Consider the following 19976-nt stretch of genomic DNA (forward strand, 5'->3'; position numbering starts at 1 on the left):
AAACTAAACATGACAGTCTACTCAAAGTTTTATACTACTCAGGGCAGCATAATGAGGAGAATCCTTTTTAACCTTTTAACCTACCAGAGTCTCTTCATCGTTTTTGTCATTGCTTTATCAGTAATATTTCTAGAGGGAGTCAACCAATCTAAATTCCAGATCCTCATTTGGCCATAGATTTTCCACTATCATGTCTCAGTTTGAAATTTCAACAAAGTGTATTCTTTTTAAAAATTGGTCAAAATTTGCCATCTCTGAGGTTTGGGGTACTGTGTGGATCCCAACACAGTATTTTCACTTTTTTGTTGTTGTTTGCTTGCATTTTGTTTTATTTTTCATTTTTTTCTCTTTCTGATATGATTTTTCTTGTGCAGTATTATAATTGTGGAAATATGTATAGAAAATTGCACATATTTAACATATATATTGGATTACTTGCCAACTAGGAGAGAGGTTGGGGGGAAAGGGAGGAAGAAAAAAACTCAGAACACAAGGTTTTGCAAGATTGAATACTGAAAACTATGCATGTATTTTGAAAATAAAAAGCTTTATAAAAATTTTTGCCACCTTTTTTTTAAAAGTGAAATATAATCTAACAGTAAAGTCCCATTTTAAATCATCTCAATATATGATTGTGATCCTAAATCCTCAAAAACTGTCAAGATCTTTAAGTTTTTTACCAAATTAGAAAGGAGCAGACTTATGGAGAGGATGTGTACCTACAATGTAAAAATCATCTAAGTAACAGGAGAGAAGCCTACTAATAAAAGATAGGCCATCATCATTATTTTTTAAGCATATCAAGTCAACATTCAACAAAGATATAACGGGAATAAGGTGAACATCAGTGAAGACTGACCCTAGACCAACGAAACCAGAATTTCTATAGAATTATGTAAGTATTTAAATGTATCCTACTTCCAAAAGTCCACCTTTTATATGAACTACAAATATGCAATGTAATAGAGTGACAAAGTAAAATGTTTGCCCCCTCTATCTCTGTCTTAATCTTTTTTTTTTTTGTTTTTTTTTTTTTTTGGTCTCATGACCTCCTTTGGAATTCTAGTGAAGTTGATAGATAACACCCTTTCTCTTAATTATTGTTTTAAATGAATGGAATTTAATACACAGGAAACAACTATATCAAAATACAGATATATATATTTTTAATTTTAAGTTTTTTTGCAAACTCTTCATTATAGAAGCCTTAATGGAATGGGATATTACTATTCTATAAAAAAAACTATGAACTTAAAGAAAGATGGAAGATGTACAAAATGATGGAGAGTGAAGTAGGCAAAGTTAAGAAAACAATGTTTGCAGACACTAGAATAGTATAAATAGGGGAGAATAGACAATAAATGCTGTGAAATTGTAATGGGTGCAGTTGCCCCAAAGAAGAGATAGGGCAATGTAACTGTCTCCCTTCTTAGCAGTGGTAGACAATTATGGCTGTGGAACATTGAATAAAACATCAAATTCTTTTGATAGATTTGTTAAATTTGCTAAATTGTATTTCCCCCCTCTTTTTATATAAGGGATGTGACTTTTATATAAGGGATACAAGGCAGGGAGGAATATAACAGAAAATATAAAAAAAAAACAAAAGATAATCAAGAAATTTAAAAAAGAAAATAAAATCTATGTTATAAAATATCTTCTTTCAATGACTTTTAGACAATACTATGCCAGAGAATGTAATACAAATGCCTTAATTTCACTTATTCACTCTATTTGCATATGATAAAGAAATCTTTATAATTAAACACCAAATAGTTACATCTTCTATGGTCAATTAGATGGGACTTTAGTGTATGTGTTGTTTATTTATATATTATATACATATAATATATAATTATAGTAGGGAGAATGATGTCAGAAACATGAACATCTTCTAGGTATCTATCATAAAGTGTCAAACAGACTTTTCCATTGGAGGATATGGTCCTTTCAGCAAAGAAGAAAGAAAATAGTGCTTAATCCTAGAATGCAAAATCTGTATATTTATTGTGAGGGTAAAAAACCATTATGATATTGGTAACAAGTCTAGAAAGAACTAAGCATAGGGTAAGTTAAGACAATTATGCAATACATTACAGTTCCATTAAATCCTTTCCTCCCCCGTACTAATCTCTATCACCCAGTTTATTGTTTGGAAGTAAAAATACAAATCAATTCCTAGGGATGTTGAGGAGAAAAATCCCTCTTTACTGTGGGTGGAGAAAGCTCCCAGTACTGGGAGAAGTTGATGGAGTTTAGAAAAAATTCAAGAAAATCATCTCTTCCCACATTCCCTGTACTTTCTGATTTAGAAACTCACTGCTATTTCTAGCCCAAGTAACATCCTCCTCCTCTCCTATTTGCCTCCACATGACATGGACCCATCTAAGAATATAACTGCAAGTAAAGAAATCCTATCAGAAGTGCTTATTCTCACTGGCAAAATTGAAACCTGGAAAGCTCAGAACTATGAAAAGAACTTTTGAAGGGCAGGCAAACCTAGTCCTTCATAGAGGGTCACAGTGGCCCCTCTTTGATTACATAAAAGAGCATTTAGAAATTTTGACAGAGAGAAAGGCAGACAGGACTGATAATAGGCAAAAATGGAAACAAAAAAAAGATATATTAGTATAAAGATATCTGTCCTTTTAAATTTTCTTTTCCTAAAAAACAGTAGTATCATATCTTACTATCTGACCTTTTTTCTACCATAGATCTGGGGGAGGGGGAAGGGTAGAGAAACAAAGGGAGGGAAGGAGATAGACACCAAAAAGCTATGTGTAGATATATATATATAGATATAGATATAGATATAGATATAGATATAGATATAGATATAGATATTAGTTTCAATTTCACTATATGCTTTTAAATGTTTGAGATGCCCAATAAAATGGTTCAGTTTATAAATATTTGTTTGCTACTTCCAAGCTCCTAAACAACATAGCCAAATATTCTATTATGGATTAAAAAAAAAAGAAGTCAGGACCTAATAGTTTGGGTCAGGCATAGTTGTGGGAGAGAAAAGGTGGATTAGAAAGGCAAAAAGAGTCTCTTTCAATCATCCATAATCTATTCACAATAGTTTTACAGGGATACAACCCTCAACTCCAGGAACAAAAGATATTTATGAACTTTTCATGGCCATATACAAATTCAATCTAGTCTCCCCCTAATAATATTCTTAGAATCTATTGCTGTATGGCTGTAAGAAAATATTTTGGATACATTAATAAATAAGCTTCCAGATAGAGGGTCCAAGATAGATTTGTTTAATATCAAATTAAATGTAGAATATAGGAAAGGAATGGATTAAAAGACAAAATACTTGGGATCAAATACCATTCTAATTTTATGTCTTCATTTTCCTCAGTTATAGTTTGGAAAGAATACTGATGTGTGCCCCACTTCCCAAGGATGTTGTAGGAATAGTATTTTGGATCTGTCAAGAGTTACATTAACATTATCATATATAGCAAGATGTGAAAATTCTTAAAGGAGAAGAAATGATATGTGGTAGTAGTAGAGTCAGTCTTATAATCTAAAAGACCAGGAATAGAGTTATATCTGCAAGAAACACTAGTCTCCCAGCAATAGGCAAGTCACTTAAACCTTTCTCAGTGACACTAAGGTTATAATCATTAAATAAACATTCATTAAATGTTTAGGTACTGGGATACCAAGACAAAACTAAGTCACAGATGAGTTGTCTGGTTGCATTAGCAAAGGGAGTTTCCATAGTAAGTATTCTCTATGATAAAATCATAGATTCAGGGACTTTCCTTCTCTCTTCCTCTCATCACTCCTTCCCCTCTCCAAAAAACCATTACTCATTAATATAAAACAAAATGAATTTTAAGAAATTACCAACCTCACTGACCAAATAAAAACTGCGTATATAATACATAAGTTCTGAAGCATACGTATCAACTCTAACCTCGATGACTGGAGTCAGCCCAAATTTTGCTCCTCGACAATAGCAAGCTCATAGGTGAGATGTGATGACATTTGGAAGAGGGGACATTGAGGTGGACAAAGAACACCACTTAAGATATGCCATCCTGGGCTAAAGGATAAGAGTTGGTCATCAGGGATCTCCAAGTATTGTCCTGAGAAGGTGAGTCCAGTGGCAGACATGGTTTAAGACCAATGTTGCCACAAAGTCACTGGCAGCTAATGTCCAGGTGCATTTGTTCTCGAGGTTTTTATCCTCTACCTGGAGTTCTAAAACAGATGTTGCCAGGACCCCTACTGTTTCTCATTAACACTGACAGCAGTTCCAGGAGACCCTAATTAATATTCGTAACATTCACACTTTGTGCTAATTACAGCTAATATTTAATTAAGAGCGCTGCACTTTGTGTGGAATTTCTTACTAGTAGCTTTAAATTACTTTTGATACAGCATCTCTGTCTACCCTAGAAACACCTACAGATACCTAATCCAGAAGAACCCATTTTGTCCCAGGTCAGAACTCTAAATAATGAGACAATAAAAGGGTTAGATTTTCATTGCAACCTCCATATAGCTTGAGGACATATCATTTCCTAGACATGGAAGGAAACATGTTCCTAGTTGAAACTTGATAATCACTATCTCAACTTCACTATGACACTTTCAGACATCATTATATTTGGGGACAGTTTTGCTAGACATGGACTTGTGCATCAATACATCTAAAAAAAAATCTTTTTTCTTCTCTTACCCTATCACTAAGTTAATGCTATTTTTATTTTAAACCTAAAGTTAAGGTAGGATACTGTGATGTCTGGATTTGGGGGATGTTTTCAAAACAAAACAGAAAACCAGCAGTTTCTTCCTCTCTTTCCCCCTCATTGCCCTCTTCCCTAACCGAACATCCAGAGACAGACAATGGTGCACACATCTGTACATATCTCCTTTAAGGGACTTCAAAAATCAAATGTGTAGTTTGTAGAACCTAGTTTTTCTCTGGGTTACTTCAATATGCAATGACTGAATAACTACTATTAGTATGTATTTTAAAGACACAAAAATCACCCATTTGGGGCTATTATATTTCAGCCTCCCATCTGCATTCTAGAAGGTATAATGCATAACAGTATGATTACAGGAAAACCGCTAGTGGATCCTTGCACATTGCTGGAGAAACACACAATATGCCTATTAATGTACCAGATTTGGGTTAACATTTACAGACGTGCCAAAAATACAATCAAGCTGCAACTCCATCATTATAGCGTGTGCTATTTCCTTTGGTGTTTTTCGTCTAATCAAAGAATACTTTAAAAATACATATATATAAAATATGTCTGATGCCTAGTAAAAAGAAAATCTTGTATAAATTTAAAGTTGTTTTTAACTGAAGCATGAAAATGACAAGAAATCATCTCCATTTTAAAACTAATGCAGTCTGATGATTATGTGTGACAATGGTATGTTTCTTTGTGTGAGCAGATTTATATGGTTAGTATGTTGCTGCTCCCCTTATATACCAAGAAGCCTTTTGGGCAAGTAATTCATTCTATACTCTTAAGTTTTCCTATTTAAGGTGAGCTAAGGGGAAAAGAGTGCTTTATGTCAGACCTGGCAATCCATTTTTCTATGTGGTTTAATAAAATACTTTTTGGCAAATGAAAGAACAAAGGGTGGCAGACAGTCAGACTTTACAAAATGTTTTGGACTGAAACCTAATGAAAACCACATTTTCAACTCAAAAATATTCTTTACGTGGCAGTATATAAAATCTAGTTCATTGCTTTCAGCTTAAATGCTTGGCTCTTCAAGAGTGAAAAGTGCCTGAATTTCATAACCATCAATACTGACTTAAAATCCAACAAGTTTTCAACTTTAAAAGACAAAGTTTTTGAAGTTCCTCTAATATTCCTCCCCTCTGGGTTTTAGTCCTTCAAGACCCCTTTCTCATTCTGAAGAAGCTCTTCCATTCCAAACACACTTTTTATAATGAAGAAACACATGAAAGTGTCAAGTCTTAATAAGCCAGCTGAGTCCATCCACACAGCCCAAGAAGACAATTCATTCCTCCAGGTCCTTCCTCCCATCCACCAGTACCGCTACATAGGAACATCAGTTTATTCTAGAAAACTACTGTTCTTAGTGATTGCCTACAGTTTTAATCTTGCTGACAGTTTTTTTTAAAGTTGAGTTTAGTAGTTTGTGCATTCAATTTCTTTAGTCAGTAATACTGCATATTCAGAGAAAGCATTTTATACTGTAGTTAAATGAGCCAAACTACATCATATCCTCAGGGCATTTAGACAAAGAGGAAAAATGCAAAATTACCCATTAACCTGCAGTTAGTTATAAGACCATCTCAGATCAAGCACAGCAAAGACAGACAGACATACACTCACACATACACAGCACAACCACTGCTGCAGTTTGCCTTCCTCCAGAATGAAGCAAAATGGTTATCACAGGAGGCTTTCACGCAGCCAGACAGCTTAATAGGGGAAAGGCTCCGGCTCTATTCAAATCACAGTTTCAAGTGAAAGATAAAATGGAAGGGAAAAAAAATACCTGCTGCACCATCCTGCTTCCTTTATCCTCCATAAACTTAGCAGCTGTTCTAGTCCCAGGCCATGGAGCATCTGCCCAAGGCAAGCATCAATTATGGATGAGGGTGTGTGTGCTATGTAATGTGTGGATGAGTGTGGATGATAGGGGTGTTGAAGGAAGGGGAGCTAATGCAAGCCTTGCTGACCTCCCACTCAACATCTGACTGCTCCCAAAACCTAATCCAGATGGGACTCTTTCAGCTTGCTAGGCCTTGCCCCATCAATCACAGCAGGCCCCTCCTCTGACTCCTGCTCTGAGTTACAGAGTGCACCATTGAGCAGATGATTATATACAGGAAAAGAAAAAACACAGCTTGACTACATTAATAGCTGTTTAAAAAACATTAGAAATGCTACTATATATGTTGCCTCGAGCTGAAATTTTTCATTACTAAACTAAATATATTGTATGCAAAGTTATAAAATCTACTAGAGGGATTGGTCCTTTTATTTTATTTGGGAGGCTGAATGGAGAGGGATCCAAGAAGGATAGGGGAAAAAAAAGCATGCACCAAAAGGGAGGGACAACTAGCCAGAGCAATCCTATATGCACTTGAGATTAATGTCTAATTTATAGTGATGCTTCTACATTAATAGTAAACTGCATTTTAAAAATTCCTTATGTATCTTCCATTAATAATGAATGCAGTCTCTTTACTTTTTAAGTTAAATATATTTTTTTCTTTCTCTATGATTAAAAAAAGAGAAATGTCAAAACAATTTCTGTTCTTTATTTGGCCTAGTCTTTCTCACTCACCAAGGGAAAGATTTGAGAGGCACATCTAACCTTACTTCCAGAGAGCCGCTCAATGGAGTAATGCCTCCCTATTAAAAGAACAGGTCTTGAGACTCTGGAGGGATGGCTGAAGTTTCAAAAATGATTAAACTTGTAATTAAATCACATAACAGAGAAAAAGGCAAAGGCAGAACAAGCAGCCCCAAAGAATTCAACTTTCCTGACAATCTGTCATAGGTTGTCAGAAGTTACAAGACTCAGTAGCCCAACAGGGGAATTTTTTATCCCCAATTCTCCCAGTAAAAAAAAATCTAGATAAACAGTATTTGCACCATCATTAAACTTCCATTTCCAATCACACCCAGGAGACATCTTTAACTCAGCTATATCAGCAACTAGTCAGGAAGGATAAAAACAGTGCTTCCAAGCTCCTCCCAAGGCCTTTATGAGCTCCTTACCCCAAATCAGTGTAGTATAAATGGAGAAGGAGGGAGAGAAGGAAGGGAAAGAAGGGAGGGAGGGAGGGAGGGAAGGAAGGAAGGAAGGAAGGAAGGAAGGAAGGAAGGAAGGAAGGAAGGAAGGAAGGAAGGAAGGAAGGAAGGAAGGAAGGAAGGAAGGAAGGAGGGAAAGTAGGGAGTAATGGAGGAATAGAGGAGAGAAGAGAAGGAGGAAAAGAGAAAGGAAGGGAAGGAGGAAAAGAGAAAGGGAGGGAGGGAGGAGGAGACAAAGGAAGGGAGGAAGAGAGGGAAAAAGAAAGGGAAAGAAGGAAAGGGAGGGAAAAAGAGAGGAAGGGAGGGAGAGAAGGAAGGAAGAAAGAAAGGAAAGGAAAAAGACAAGGCAAGGCAGGAAGGGAGGAAGGAAGAGAGAGAGGAATGGTGGAAAGGAAAGGCGGGGAGGGAAAAAGAGAGAAATTTTTTTCTACACAGAATTACAAGATGGAGCAGATATTCTTTGCTCTGCTTTTAACTGCAATGCTGGCCAAGTTACTTGTAGTCAATCCCTCATTCAACCAACAAGCATCTAATAAAATGCCAGCATTGTTATAGGTGAAAATAGCAATTCTTACTCTCAAGCAGCCTATGATCTAAAAAAGAGACAACAAATATATGTGTAAAATAGGCTCACTGGATCATAGGTTTAAGAACTGCAGAGGAACTTTAAGGTAATGAATCTAAACACTTTGTACAACTAATATTTACATAGTACTTTATTATGTGTCAGGCATGTGCTAAGTGCTTTAAAATTATTATCTCACTTGATCTTCACAAAAACACAAGGTAAATTGCCAGGGTTATTCCCATTTTATATACAAGGAAAGTGAAACAGATAGAGGTGAAGTAATTATTTATCCAGGATCACACATCTAGTAGGTTTGTGAGGCTGGATTTAAACTCAGATCGTATCTGACTCTAAGTCCAGTGCTTTATCCACTGTACAATTTGGCTCTAGAAACTTATTATCTCTTTGACTTAGGCAAATCATTTATCTATTTGCTTCCATTTCCTCACCTGGAAATCTCCCAGGGTTGTTGTGAGATGGCTCACTCACATGAGATAATTGCAAAGCACTTACCACAGTGCTTAGAATATAGTAAATTTTATATAAATGTTAGTCAGTATTATTGTTGTTGATGATGATGATGGTCATTTTTAGAGGTGAGAACCAGGGAAGTTAAGTGACTTGCTACATAGGAAATGTCAGAGGCTCAATAAGTACAAATAGATATGAAGTAGTTATGGGAAGGAGAGAACTAATACTTAAGGGAATCAGGAAAGGCTTCATGCAGATGGTCTTCTTTGAAGGTGTGAATCACTTTGTGAGTCTTGGTTTTTTTAATCTATAAAAGGAAGGGATGATAGGTGATTTTTAAGATCATTCCCAGCTCTAATTCTGTATATATAATCTCAATGCTTAAGGATCTTTATTAACTCTTTTCACTGTTTAATCCATAGCTGGAGTAGGATTCATAGTTGCATAGAAAGAGTTTTTGAAGGAAAAGTTGTTCAGTTTTCAGTTGTGTCTGACTGTTCCTGATCCCATTTGGGGTTTTCTTAACAAAGAAAATGGAGTGGTTTGCCATTTCCTTCTCCAGCTCATTTTACAGATGAGAAAACTGAGGCAAATAAGGGTTCACATAACTAGTAAGTGACTGAAGTCAGATATGAACCCAGGAAGATGAATCTTTGTGACTCTAGACCCAGCGCGTTATTCACTGCATCACCTATTTATCTTTCTTTGAGATAAAGGACCTGTATTAAAATCCATGCTTCTCTGCTAACTGATTCTATAACCCTAGACAATACATTTAATCTCTGTTGGCTTTAGTTCCTCATATATAAAACAAAAATGTTGGATTACATAACTTCTGGGGTCTCTTCCAGAACTACACTGAACATTTTACAAGATACTTGGACATCCCTTATCCATTAGACTCTTGGACTTGATTTAGAAAGAAAAGTCTAAAAATTTTCCCTCAAGGAACTTTTCAGTGAATGGTAAGTAAACAATTTTTTTTTTAATTTTAAAGAAAACAGTAGAATTCCTAAATCCTTGCCCCAAAGCACTAAGAATTTTCAAAATGGCAAGAGTTAGGATAGAGAGTAAAAGAGAGAGAGAATAAATATGTAATCATGAAGCTATTGATAATAAATATTGGTTTTTGTTTGCTTGATTATTTAGACACTCACTTTCATAAAATAGTTCCACTCCTGAATGTCACACATTTCTGGAGAAAACATCTCACAGAGGTAAAATCTTAACTGTGTATACATTATTACCTATTAGGACATTTAGAAAAAAAGACCATTGAAGGGATAGTAAAGAAAAAGTCTACAATATTCTCATTTTCAGATAGGCAAAATTAAACCCGAAAAAGTGAGGTGAAAAGTGACAAAGAAGTATAGATGGCCTAAAATTATAATCCTTTCAATCTGTACATCACTTGATCATTCCCAAAGCATTTTCAACTGTATAATTTCATCTGATCATCACCAACTTTTAGGTGACAGGGCCTTATATTATCCCCAATAGAAGGGAAGCAGAGGTCCACATGTTAAGAGAACTGACAGAGGTCACATAGCATGTTAGCAAAGTCAGGAGTGAATACCTGATTCCACTTGTTCTTTTCAACATTCTCTCTGCTTCTCCTCCACTATAGGAAAGGACATGTTTTTCTTCTTATTTAACAGTCTACCTCTGTATACTTTAAACCAGTCATTAATAAAATGTCATCCCAGGGGCAATGTCAATTTCAAAAAAGCAAACATAAGCAAAAGCAAAAAATATCTGGGAAAATAATGTAGATTTTTTCACTTATCTCAGAAGGACTTGTATGAATTCCTCTAATAACTATATATAAAATTATCAAACGGTCTGGGCCTATCAAACACCCTCCTGAATTAGAAACAAATATTCATTCTAGGCCCTCTCTGAGAAGCAGAATAACCTGGAAATGTAGTCTTCACTTCTCATGGATAGGCCCTATTTTGTCCTTCTTTCTGTAAATTTCCAAGAAATGCTCAATATCTGTAAATGTTCACTAATATAGATATGTTTATTTATCTATCTTTATATCTATATTTATATATATAATATAGCTCTTAAGAGAAAATGCATTTCAGTAAAATGGGAGGCAGCATGAAACTCCACCATTAGGAGCCAATACGGCTGTTGAGTATTGCTGGGACCTAGAGTTCTGATTGAAACAACAGAATCTGAATTTGGTGCTCACTTAACTAAAGGAGCTCTTAAGAAACTAATGAGATAATGATTCACTCCAATAAACATTCTCAGTCCAGTCTAGAGACTGAGTTATAGCTTGAGGTAGATGGTTGTAGTGGTAAATGCTAGAGATGGTGAGGAAATGTGTCTTGGGAAAATAACACTTTCTTCCACTTCTAGCCTTCATTTAATGTTGTCAGTCTTTAGTGTTATCACTTCCTAGAGTTGTATCTCTCTAGGGTTGCTTAATTTAACCTTAAATTGAAAAAGATACTACTACCTCAGGGTAAAATGCTTTTCTCAAGAACTTAGCCTTGATGGCAACTTTTCATCATTCAAAGTGGCAAAAGAAATCAGTGACTATCATTAGTTCGGCTTTATCCAAAAGTATGTTTTTTGCATAAGAACCATCTAGATTTACAAGTGAATACAGAGAACAGTTTGATATATTTTCTCTTTCCTATAAGCAAATAGGGAAAAATGGTAGAAAGTTAAGAGTTAATAGAATCTCTCCATCATATAGAGTCTAGATTTAAGCCTTGAGGAATTTTTCTGATCAGTCTAATGAAGACATCACCTACTTTTCTCACCTTCTCCTACTCATTCTAAACTCAGCTCTGACTTTAAAAGTTCTGGCCTCTTTCAGCTCTGGCCACCCTAGAGCATGAAAAGATTAGCCAAATCATTGAGTGATTTTTCTGCATGAGTGAAATTTTCACTGGTTGAAATATTCTGATTGTGTTTTCTTAGAAGTAATACTGTAAAGTGATACAGTCCATTGCTCTTGTGGGATAGTTGAATTCTTTAACCTCTTTGTGGCCAAAGTACAAGATGAAAAAAATTTCAAAATCCATCCAATCCAATATTCCCAAGAGATATTCCTATAATAAAGTTATTTCATTGTCCTAATCAAAAAATTTTAGTAATTACTAATAATCAATAAAGCAAAATACAAACTCTTAATCTGGTGGCTACAATCTGCCAACCTATAGTCTTATTTCTGTTAGTCAATACCCAATAAAGCATTTTTTAAAGACATTCAATAAAAGTTTACTGGTGAGGGAATGAATGGATGGATGAAAAAACATAATGCCACACTAATTCAAAGTCCCAATGCAATGATCATGGGATAAGGCTCTCTTTGGGAAGGAAATTCCTTTATCTGAATATCAAACTTAGTTAGATCATATGCAACTGGACAGTGAACAGGAAGTGGAACAGGATACAATCAATCAATAAACATTTATTGTTTATTTCAGTGAGAGGATACACATACCAAACAAATAAACATATCTTGTCCTTCACTAATAGGAACTCCAGGGATAAATATGACAGTAGCGAGGTCTACAATTATAGAAAACCTTATTAAAGAGATATACAATGAGCACTATATGTGGCCATCAGTTGTCTCCTCAAATTTGGTATCTTAGTACTTGAATTCTTTTTTCTGTATTGCTGTCAGAAAATGCTGCTCTCTCTCTTACTCTCCAAGAGATCTAAGCTACATTCCTCCCTCACAGCATTCAGAATTAAACATAGGATTAAGTTTCTGGTACCACATGTCTGGGGAGGGGGGGATAATACCTCCCTTTATGGTAGAAGCAAAAGGACTCTTGATTTGGAGCAGAATTCTTTAGTTCATGTCTCATATTTCTTTCAAATTCTATCCATATCATTCTCTACTTGTGTGACTTTAGGCAGGTCATATAACTACTCTGGACTTGATGGCTTCTAAGTTCATGTTCAGTTCTAAAACTATTTTCCTATGAAATATTGTCATGAGTTTCCTTCTTTTTTACCCTTTGTTGTTCACAAGTCCTGGGCACTGGCAAAATTGGCAACACCCCATCACCCCATAACTCCTACCCTGAAAAGCATTCTTTCAGACCTCTCCCTTTTATTAAAATCTATTCTTAGGAAAGATTCTGTTATATCATTCATTTGTACTTTTATGTGAATATGTCACATTTGCAATGCAAGACTGAATTCTAATAGAAGGATGAAAGGTTTCACAGAATCTCAGAATTAAGAGGGGGGAAAAAACCTCAGAGATTACCTAGTCCAATTTGTATTTGAACAAGAATGTCCTTTAAAACATTCTCAATAATCTCACCCTTTGACTGAAGACCTCATTCATTCATTTATTCAAGAAACGACTAGTAAAAATTTGGCAGTGATGATACAAAATTATGGGGAGGAGGGAAAGGGAAGAAATAGTTCCTGCCCTTATCAAGGTAAACAAGGATATTTTAGAAGCAAAAAGTCTTTCTTGGGCATGAAATCACATGGCTATATATTCATTTGAATCTGTCTTTGGTTTCTTCTCTCTGTCCAAAATGCTACTACCTTCATTGCCCTCTTTGCCATCCCTTTTCTGAATCAAAGCTTCTTGATTTCACATCTTATTCAGCCATCTGATCTTCTGTCCTGTTTTGATCAAATTGTATAATATATGTAAAGTGCTTTACATACCTTAAAGAACTACATAAATGTCAACTATTAATTCCCTTTAATGTTTCTGCCTTGTCCTTTCACTCTACTAAAGAGAACTTGCTCTTTTTCTTCTTGGTCATCATTTTCTCCTCCAGATCCCTTGCCCACTTATATACTTTCACATTTAATAAAGCAGCTACTGATTTGTCATAAATCAAATGTCCTTCCAACCATGAGCACTCTCTATGGTCTCATCTCATTCAGCAAATTTCTCTAAAACAGACAAATTGGATTAAGATCCTTATATTCCCCCTGGCCTCTTTCTTGATACCTATTTCTTTTTCCCATGGACTTTGATTCAAATCTATTAAATGAAAGAGCAGGAATAAAAAACAAATAGAATACCATTTTAAAAAGTGTCTGAAATTTATGAATCTATCTTTTTTTATAGATGTTGTAGAAATATATGGTGCCATAGAGAATTTACAGCTTTGGTACCTGTTCGGTGGAATGTAAGCCTCTTGAAGTTAGAGACTTATTTGGTTTGGTCTCCATACTGAGGATGATGCTTTAGATACAATTGGCTCTTAATAAGTGTTTAAACAGAGACCGATACTTACCAAATGTTCAATAAAAGCTATTCGATTGATTGATTGTATGAATATTAGCTCAATGAGGTCAGGATTTGTCTTTATAGTACTTAAAAAATAATATGTCAAGAATCTTGTGGGTACAGAATAACAACACCTCTAAAAACATGGGCACAAAGAAAAACATTCAAACAAATGGAAAACTACAACAAATTAAAAGAAAATGATAAGAGATTAATATGAAAATGTATATAAATCAGTAAAATTTAATTTAAATATTTACTCTATATTGGGTTCTCTAAGGAGTCTCAATATCCTAGAATACTAGGACCTATTTGATTTCTAAAGTGCTTTATTTCTCTAATGCTCAAAGCTTTGTATACTCCTTTCATGAGGCTGCATTTTCTAAAGAAAATAATGACCAGAGGCTAGCTTCAATAATCCCCAAAGGGTAGCATCAGTGCGGCATCCATATTCACGATGAAATTAGTATGACTCACACAGCTGTTAATGCTATTTAATTTAGTCAAATACAAAAAAAGAAAAATGATGAATGAAGCCCCTTGAGTGTTCTGAGTGACTTTAGGTATAGCCAATGCTACAGACACTGTAGATGGGTTTGTAGACAATATTTTTGGTAGAAATCCATCAAAACAAATCTTTATTTTAAAAGTAATATATTTAGCACAGGATCTTTTTAGAAGAAGCAAAGAAAGGGTCATTTTTCATGAAATAAGAATTGAACAACCCAGAGAAGTTTTCATTTTATTCTGAACTATGTCTCTTAAAGAAATGTACTAAGAATCTTACCAATTGATTTTTATTTGCCATCAGGACTACAAAGTTACAAACCTTGCGTCGCACTTCTGGAAAAAGAATTGTGTAACATCCCCACGTGAATGATTTAGCAGAAGATGGAATACCATAGCTATGGAAAAAGTAAGAGTTTCAGCTAAAAATAATGCCAGAAGTATAGGGCCACATCTATGTCATTCAACTCTCTATGAATGGATTCAGCCATTTCCTTAGTGAACCAAATCCAAAGTCCTGATGAATTTTCAACACAGCAGAAAATCTAATAAATTGGTACCTTGGTGCACACACCTCACCAATCACCCAGTTTTCTCCTATTTTTGCTAACCTTCACCCAGGATTTATTTCCCAGCTGAAATTAGTCCTTTGGTTTTTAGGACATATGACATATATACATGGCACAGCAAACATTACCTGAACCAGCCTCTCATTAGTTATTAGCTCCAAACATTTAGGCAGCTGGTTTTATTCTGTTAGGTAATGTTCTGTGATTATTTCATACATGTAAACCTGGTTCTCCAATAAGATCTTAAGTCCTCTAAAGGAAATTAAACACTGTCTGTACTTTTGTATGTCTCACAATGCTAAGTAAATAATATAGTCTCCATATTTGTTAAATTGACTTCATTGTGATTACTTTAACAGAAACTTGTGATTCAATATGCTGCCATTTTTCATTGTGTATCACTTTTTAGCTCAAAATATGTCCTAAAAAACCCACTTTTTTTCGAAATGGAAGTTTGAGATTCTGGAGTAATGGAAAGATAAGAGGGACTGGCCATGGAGCAAGGCATTGAGATGCAAGACAGACAATAAAGAAGACTATTTCTAATGCTGGGAAGAAATCATTCATTTCCAGTTTGATTAAATATAAGAAAGGGACATAAGAAAGAGATAGATTGTGTTAGAATGACATACTCAAATAATGAAAAAGCTAGAGGCATGATAAAGCATTATCAGACTTCAGAATGAGATCATAAGAGAACTGACTCCCAAAGTAGCACTGAAATGAAACTTGGGAAAAATTAACTATCCCACCACCTTAAAATACATGGTATATACAGAAGAAATTACTGGATGTAGTCCAACATAGCTTATACATTATTTTTGAGATTCTTATTTTAAATAAAGAAAAAGATATGTGGGTTCTCACAGTTTAAGCTTCTGCAAAAGTTGGCTCAGAGGGTGTGTATGTGCTCAAGAGTGAAATTCTAACAATACAAACACATGATTCTGTTAAGAAAAAAAAAAATAAGAACTCTTTCAAATGAGTCTGATCAGGCTACACTGGGGATACTTTGGTCAACCCAGACTAAAAAAGGAGAAAACAAGGTAGAAGCTTCCATACAAGATGGAAACCAGAAAAAGGATAAATATAAAAGTGAGGTATAATTCTGGAAGAATGTCAAAAAGAATGGTGCAGCAGAAATGCCCATAGGCAAGTCAATGATACCAGGTCTATAAAATAAGGGAGTTGTACTAGATGACTTCTGAGGTTACTTGAAGCTTCAGCTCTAGATCTAAATCTATGTAAAATAACACTAAATTATGTATGAAGCTAGAGGGGAAATTTTAAAAAGCTGTATCAGGGCCAAGACAAAGATGAAAGAAAGGAAATGGGACAATGAAAACAGGTGACAGATTTAAATACTCAAATGGGTCTGTAATCTCATAGATTTTAATGTTTTCTCTGCTGATGTAAAACATATCCTATTTGTGATGCTTATCCTGTCCATGTTCTCACAAATTTGCCAAAAGGGTTCCCTCCAACATGCTCTGGACTTCCTATGCTTTCTACTGACATCTCAACTATGCCACTGGATCACTTAGGTTTTCTCCCTGTCATCTCTTACTCTCATCTTGTGATCAGCCCATCTTTTTCTATCACAGATTTTCCAACAACCTCTCTTATTTAAGTTCTCCAAAGTTAGCCCTGTGTTATATATTACAATTGCTCACTATGTACAATTCCATGGCCCTCGGGGTGATATTAATTTTCAGTTTGTCAGAGAATGTGATATACATGTCTCACAGAGATATAAAAGGAATAATGGTATTAAAATAATGGGAGAATGTCTTGTTTCTGAGAGAAATTTCAGTCGTGAAAGCAGCCTTGTAATTTCCTGAAGACGTGCTATTCTGCTCTCTTTTTAGATCCTGAGACTGACTGTCCATTTGTACCATCTGTCCCACCGATGAGCATACTGATTGATAAACTCTATAAATTGTCCAGTCATCACATGTAATAATCTGGGACACAGACATTCTTCATTCACTTGCTATTTACTATGTAACTATTCAGGTAAAATTTTCTAGGAGTGATAATACATTTCGTCTAGGAGGTTTTGCAGTATTCTGAGATTTATTGAAATCAGGACAATGCATTTCACAGATAGGAGCATTTGGAAGACTTCAGTATCCACAGTATCAACTTGGACTCTCCTCCAAGCAATTATGGTGATCACACATAGCTTTGCTTTCTACCTTGCATGAGGTATATGATCAGGGGTTCATTGAACAAAGTTATCTCTATTGCTCTAGCTTTCCAGAAATCTTGAATGCTTTAAATTTATGGATGGGGGATGGCAGAATTTCTCCACTATTATTTTTGTTTTGTTTTACTTTTGAAGAAAATAATCATTAGATATAGTAGATTTCTGTGGCAAAATGATTAAAAGTAAAATAAAACCTAAGACAAAGAAAGAGAAGGTAAGAGAGCAATTAAGCTACTAGATCTAAATAGACTTATCTCTCAGAGTACTTAAAGAACTTGAAGATAAAATCATTGAGAAATAACTGGTAATATTTGAAGAATTATGAGTATCAAAAATGCCTCAGAAGGAGAGAGAAAAAAATCTTATCTTGACTTTCAAAAAAAGGGAGAAATGGTAGATTCTTCAAATTGTATAGGCTGGAAAATGTAATTTCAATTCTTCTTATATTCTGAAATTCCTTTCTAAAAGTATACAAGTTATCCCTTCCACATGATGGGTATTAGGGGAATTCTGGGAATTTTGGGGGAAATTCATGTAAAATTTTTTGGTCTTCCCCTAATACCAGAGAAGAAATCTAATTAGAATCTACCATTTCTCCCTTTTTTCAAAGTCAAGACAATACATAAAATATATGTATGCTATACAAACCCAAGTTTTATCATCAGGTATTGTTAAATACCACATTAAAAAAAAAAAGGATATATTGACTGAAAGTGTGGAGGAAAGAAACTTAAGGATTATCCACGTAACAGTTAAGAGATCCAGTTTGGTTGATATGTAGTATATCTGAAGGAGAGCTATCACACAGTTAGAGCTAGGAATTTTGGGATACAGTCTTAAAGGATTTAATGAAAAGAATGCTGGAATTGTAGCCAAGATACATGGATTCAAAGTGTAGCTTTGTTATCTAGTTTTGCATTTATTGTACAGGTAATAGAAATCCACAACCTAAAAAGCATATATAAAATTCTACTTAGGACATCACTGTACCCTTGGCAACTATCCTTCCAAAAATGTACAATCTAAAGTGGAAACTTATTACAATTTGTGTGTGAGAATGAGAGCTAAGGCTCAGTCTCAATGAAGCTGATAGGCTTAGTATTCATATTCCTTAAAGGGGCAGACACAGATTTAACTTGGTAAGGTCTAGTCTTGCCTGAAGGCAAGGCAAGAGGTGGGATGATTTCTCCAGGCTCCTGCAGTCTGAAGACAATTCTATAGAATTTTTCTATAGATAATAGGAATATTGCATAGGAACATAATAATACCAGGCACATGTAGAACAATGAGGTCAGAAAGCAAAGGGAGGGTATTTTTAGCTACCTGACCAAACTCTCTAGTTGTAAAAGAAAAATAAAATCATTTTTGGGCTTAGAAACCTAGCAAGATGCATTTTCATGACATCTTAAAAGCAAACTAAAATTAAAGATATTTTTAAAGATGTGTGGAAGTATTCAAACTAAAATGTTTAAGCATCCCAAGCAATCAACCAACTCAAAGACTGGTCCCAGTTCTAACACAACTGGGTCTCCACTAGGAGGAATAAAGGCTTATTTTCAAAGTTGTATGTTAATAACAACCATCCAGGATGTTTCACATTACAGTGATTTTTCCAAAGAGAAAATGAAGTGGAGAGGTGCTAACTCGGGCAGCTTCCAAACAAACTGAACTTCTATACAGTTTGACAGAATTACAATATTCTCTGGTGTTTTAGTCCCAAGCCAGTAAAATCCAATTTTTCCTGCCATGAGCTTCTAACCAACACTAACCATAAAGGTATTTTGTTTTGTTTTCCCCACCTTTTCTAGGATCACTCTTGGGAGTCACTCAGACATGTGCTTCTTCCCTCCTGATTTGAGATGATAAAAGTTGAACTGGAATCCACTAAGCCCAGATAGTATTTTCATTGGGAAAAAAAACACAAAATAAAGCAAACACTCTATGCTTTCTGACCAGAAATTCCACTGAGGTGAGAAGTCATTTGTTATAATATTAACTTAGCTTATACCCTAAGAGGGATTATGGAGCCGGAAAAAAACGGGAATCACTGGTTCTCATGATAAAGACCAAAGGAATCTAGGGTTTCTGAGTATTCAATGTCTCCCCAGCAAGGGTCATTTCTGTCTTTATTTAATCATAGGATGGGGTCTAGAAACGAGAGTACATCAACATCAACAAAGTACTCTCTAGTTCATTGGCTTCAATTTTCTCAATGGATCAATTAAATTAAGTTGAATTTAATAAGCATTTACTACACATGAACATTATACATCATGCTAGGTACTAAGGACACAATGACAAAACTGAAAACAGTTGTGACCCTCAAGGAGTTTACTTTGTACTGAGATATACAATACATAAACAGCTAAATAAATAGGATTCCTCCTGACCCAGAACAACTAGGGGGAACTGGAAAATGGAGGTAGTTGAACTCAATTCAGGAAACAAAAGACTGTAAGGGTTCCACTCAAACCTTGCTTTTTGGCTTTCTGTCTTGAGTCAAACTGCCCTATTGGCACCCATTATCAAATCCAAAGCAAAATTTTATTCCTGCTCCTCTCTCTTTTTTTTTTTTTTTTAAACAGACATTGCTTTGTGAATCATGTTGGGTGAGAAAAATCAGAAAAAAAAG

General features: G+C 35.0%; 1 protein-coding gene across 43 annotated transcripts in view; it reads right to left on the bottom strand.

Moving 5' to 3' along the window:
- Window positions 1-19976, bottom strand: part of RBFOX1 (RNA binding fox-1 homolog 1) — a 1699751-nt gene that overhangs the window by 171563 nt on the left and 1508212 nt on the right. Inside the window, exon 1 of one of the 43 annotated variants that reach the window (XM_051963866.1) lies at window positions 6520-6642. The exons of the other annotated variants lie outside the window; for them this stretch is intronic. Coding sequence (XP_051819826.1) covers window positions 6520-6552 — 33 coding nt within the window. The 5' untranslated portion in view covers window positions 6553-6642. Of the gene's footprint in view, window positions 1-6519; window positions 6643-19976 lie in introns of those variants that run through there. 43 annotated transcript variants of the gene reach the window in all.

This window comes from Antechinus flavipes, chromosome 1, assembly GCF_016432865.1.
Source record: "Antechinus flavipes isolate AdamAnt ecotype Samford, QLD, Australia chromosome 1, AdamAnt_v2, whole genome shotgun sequence".
NCBI classification, from domain to species: domain Eukaryota; kingdom Metazoa; phylum Chordata; class Mammalia; order Dasyuromorphia; family Dasyuridae; genus Antechinus; species Antechinus flavipes.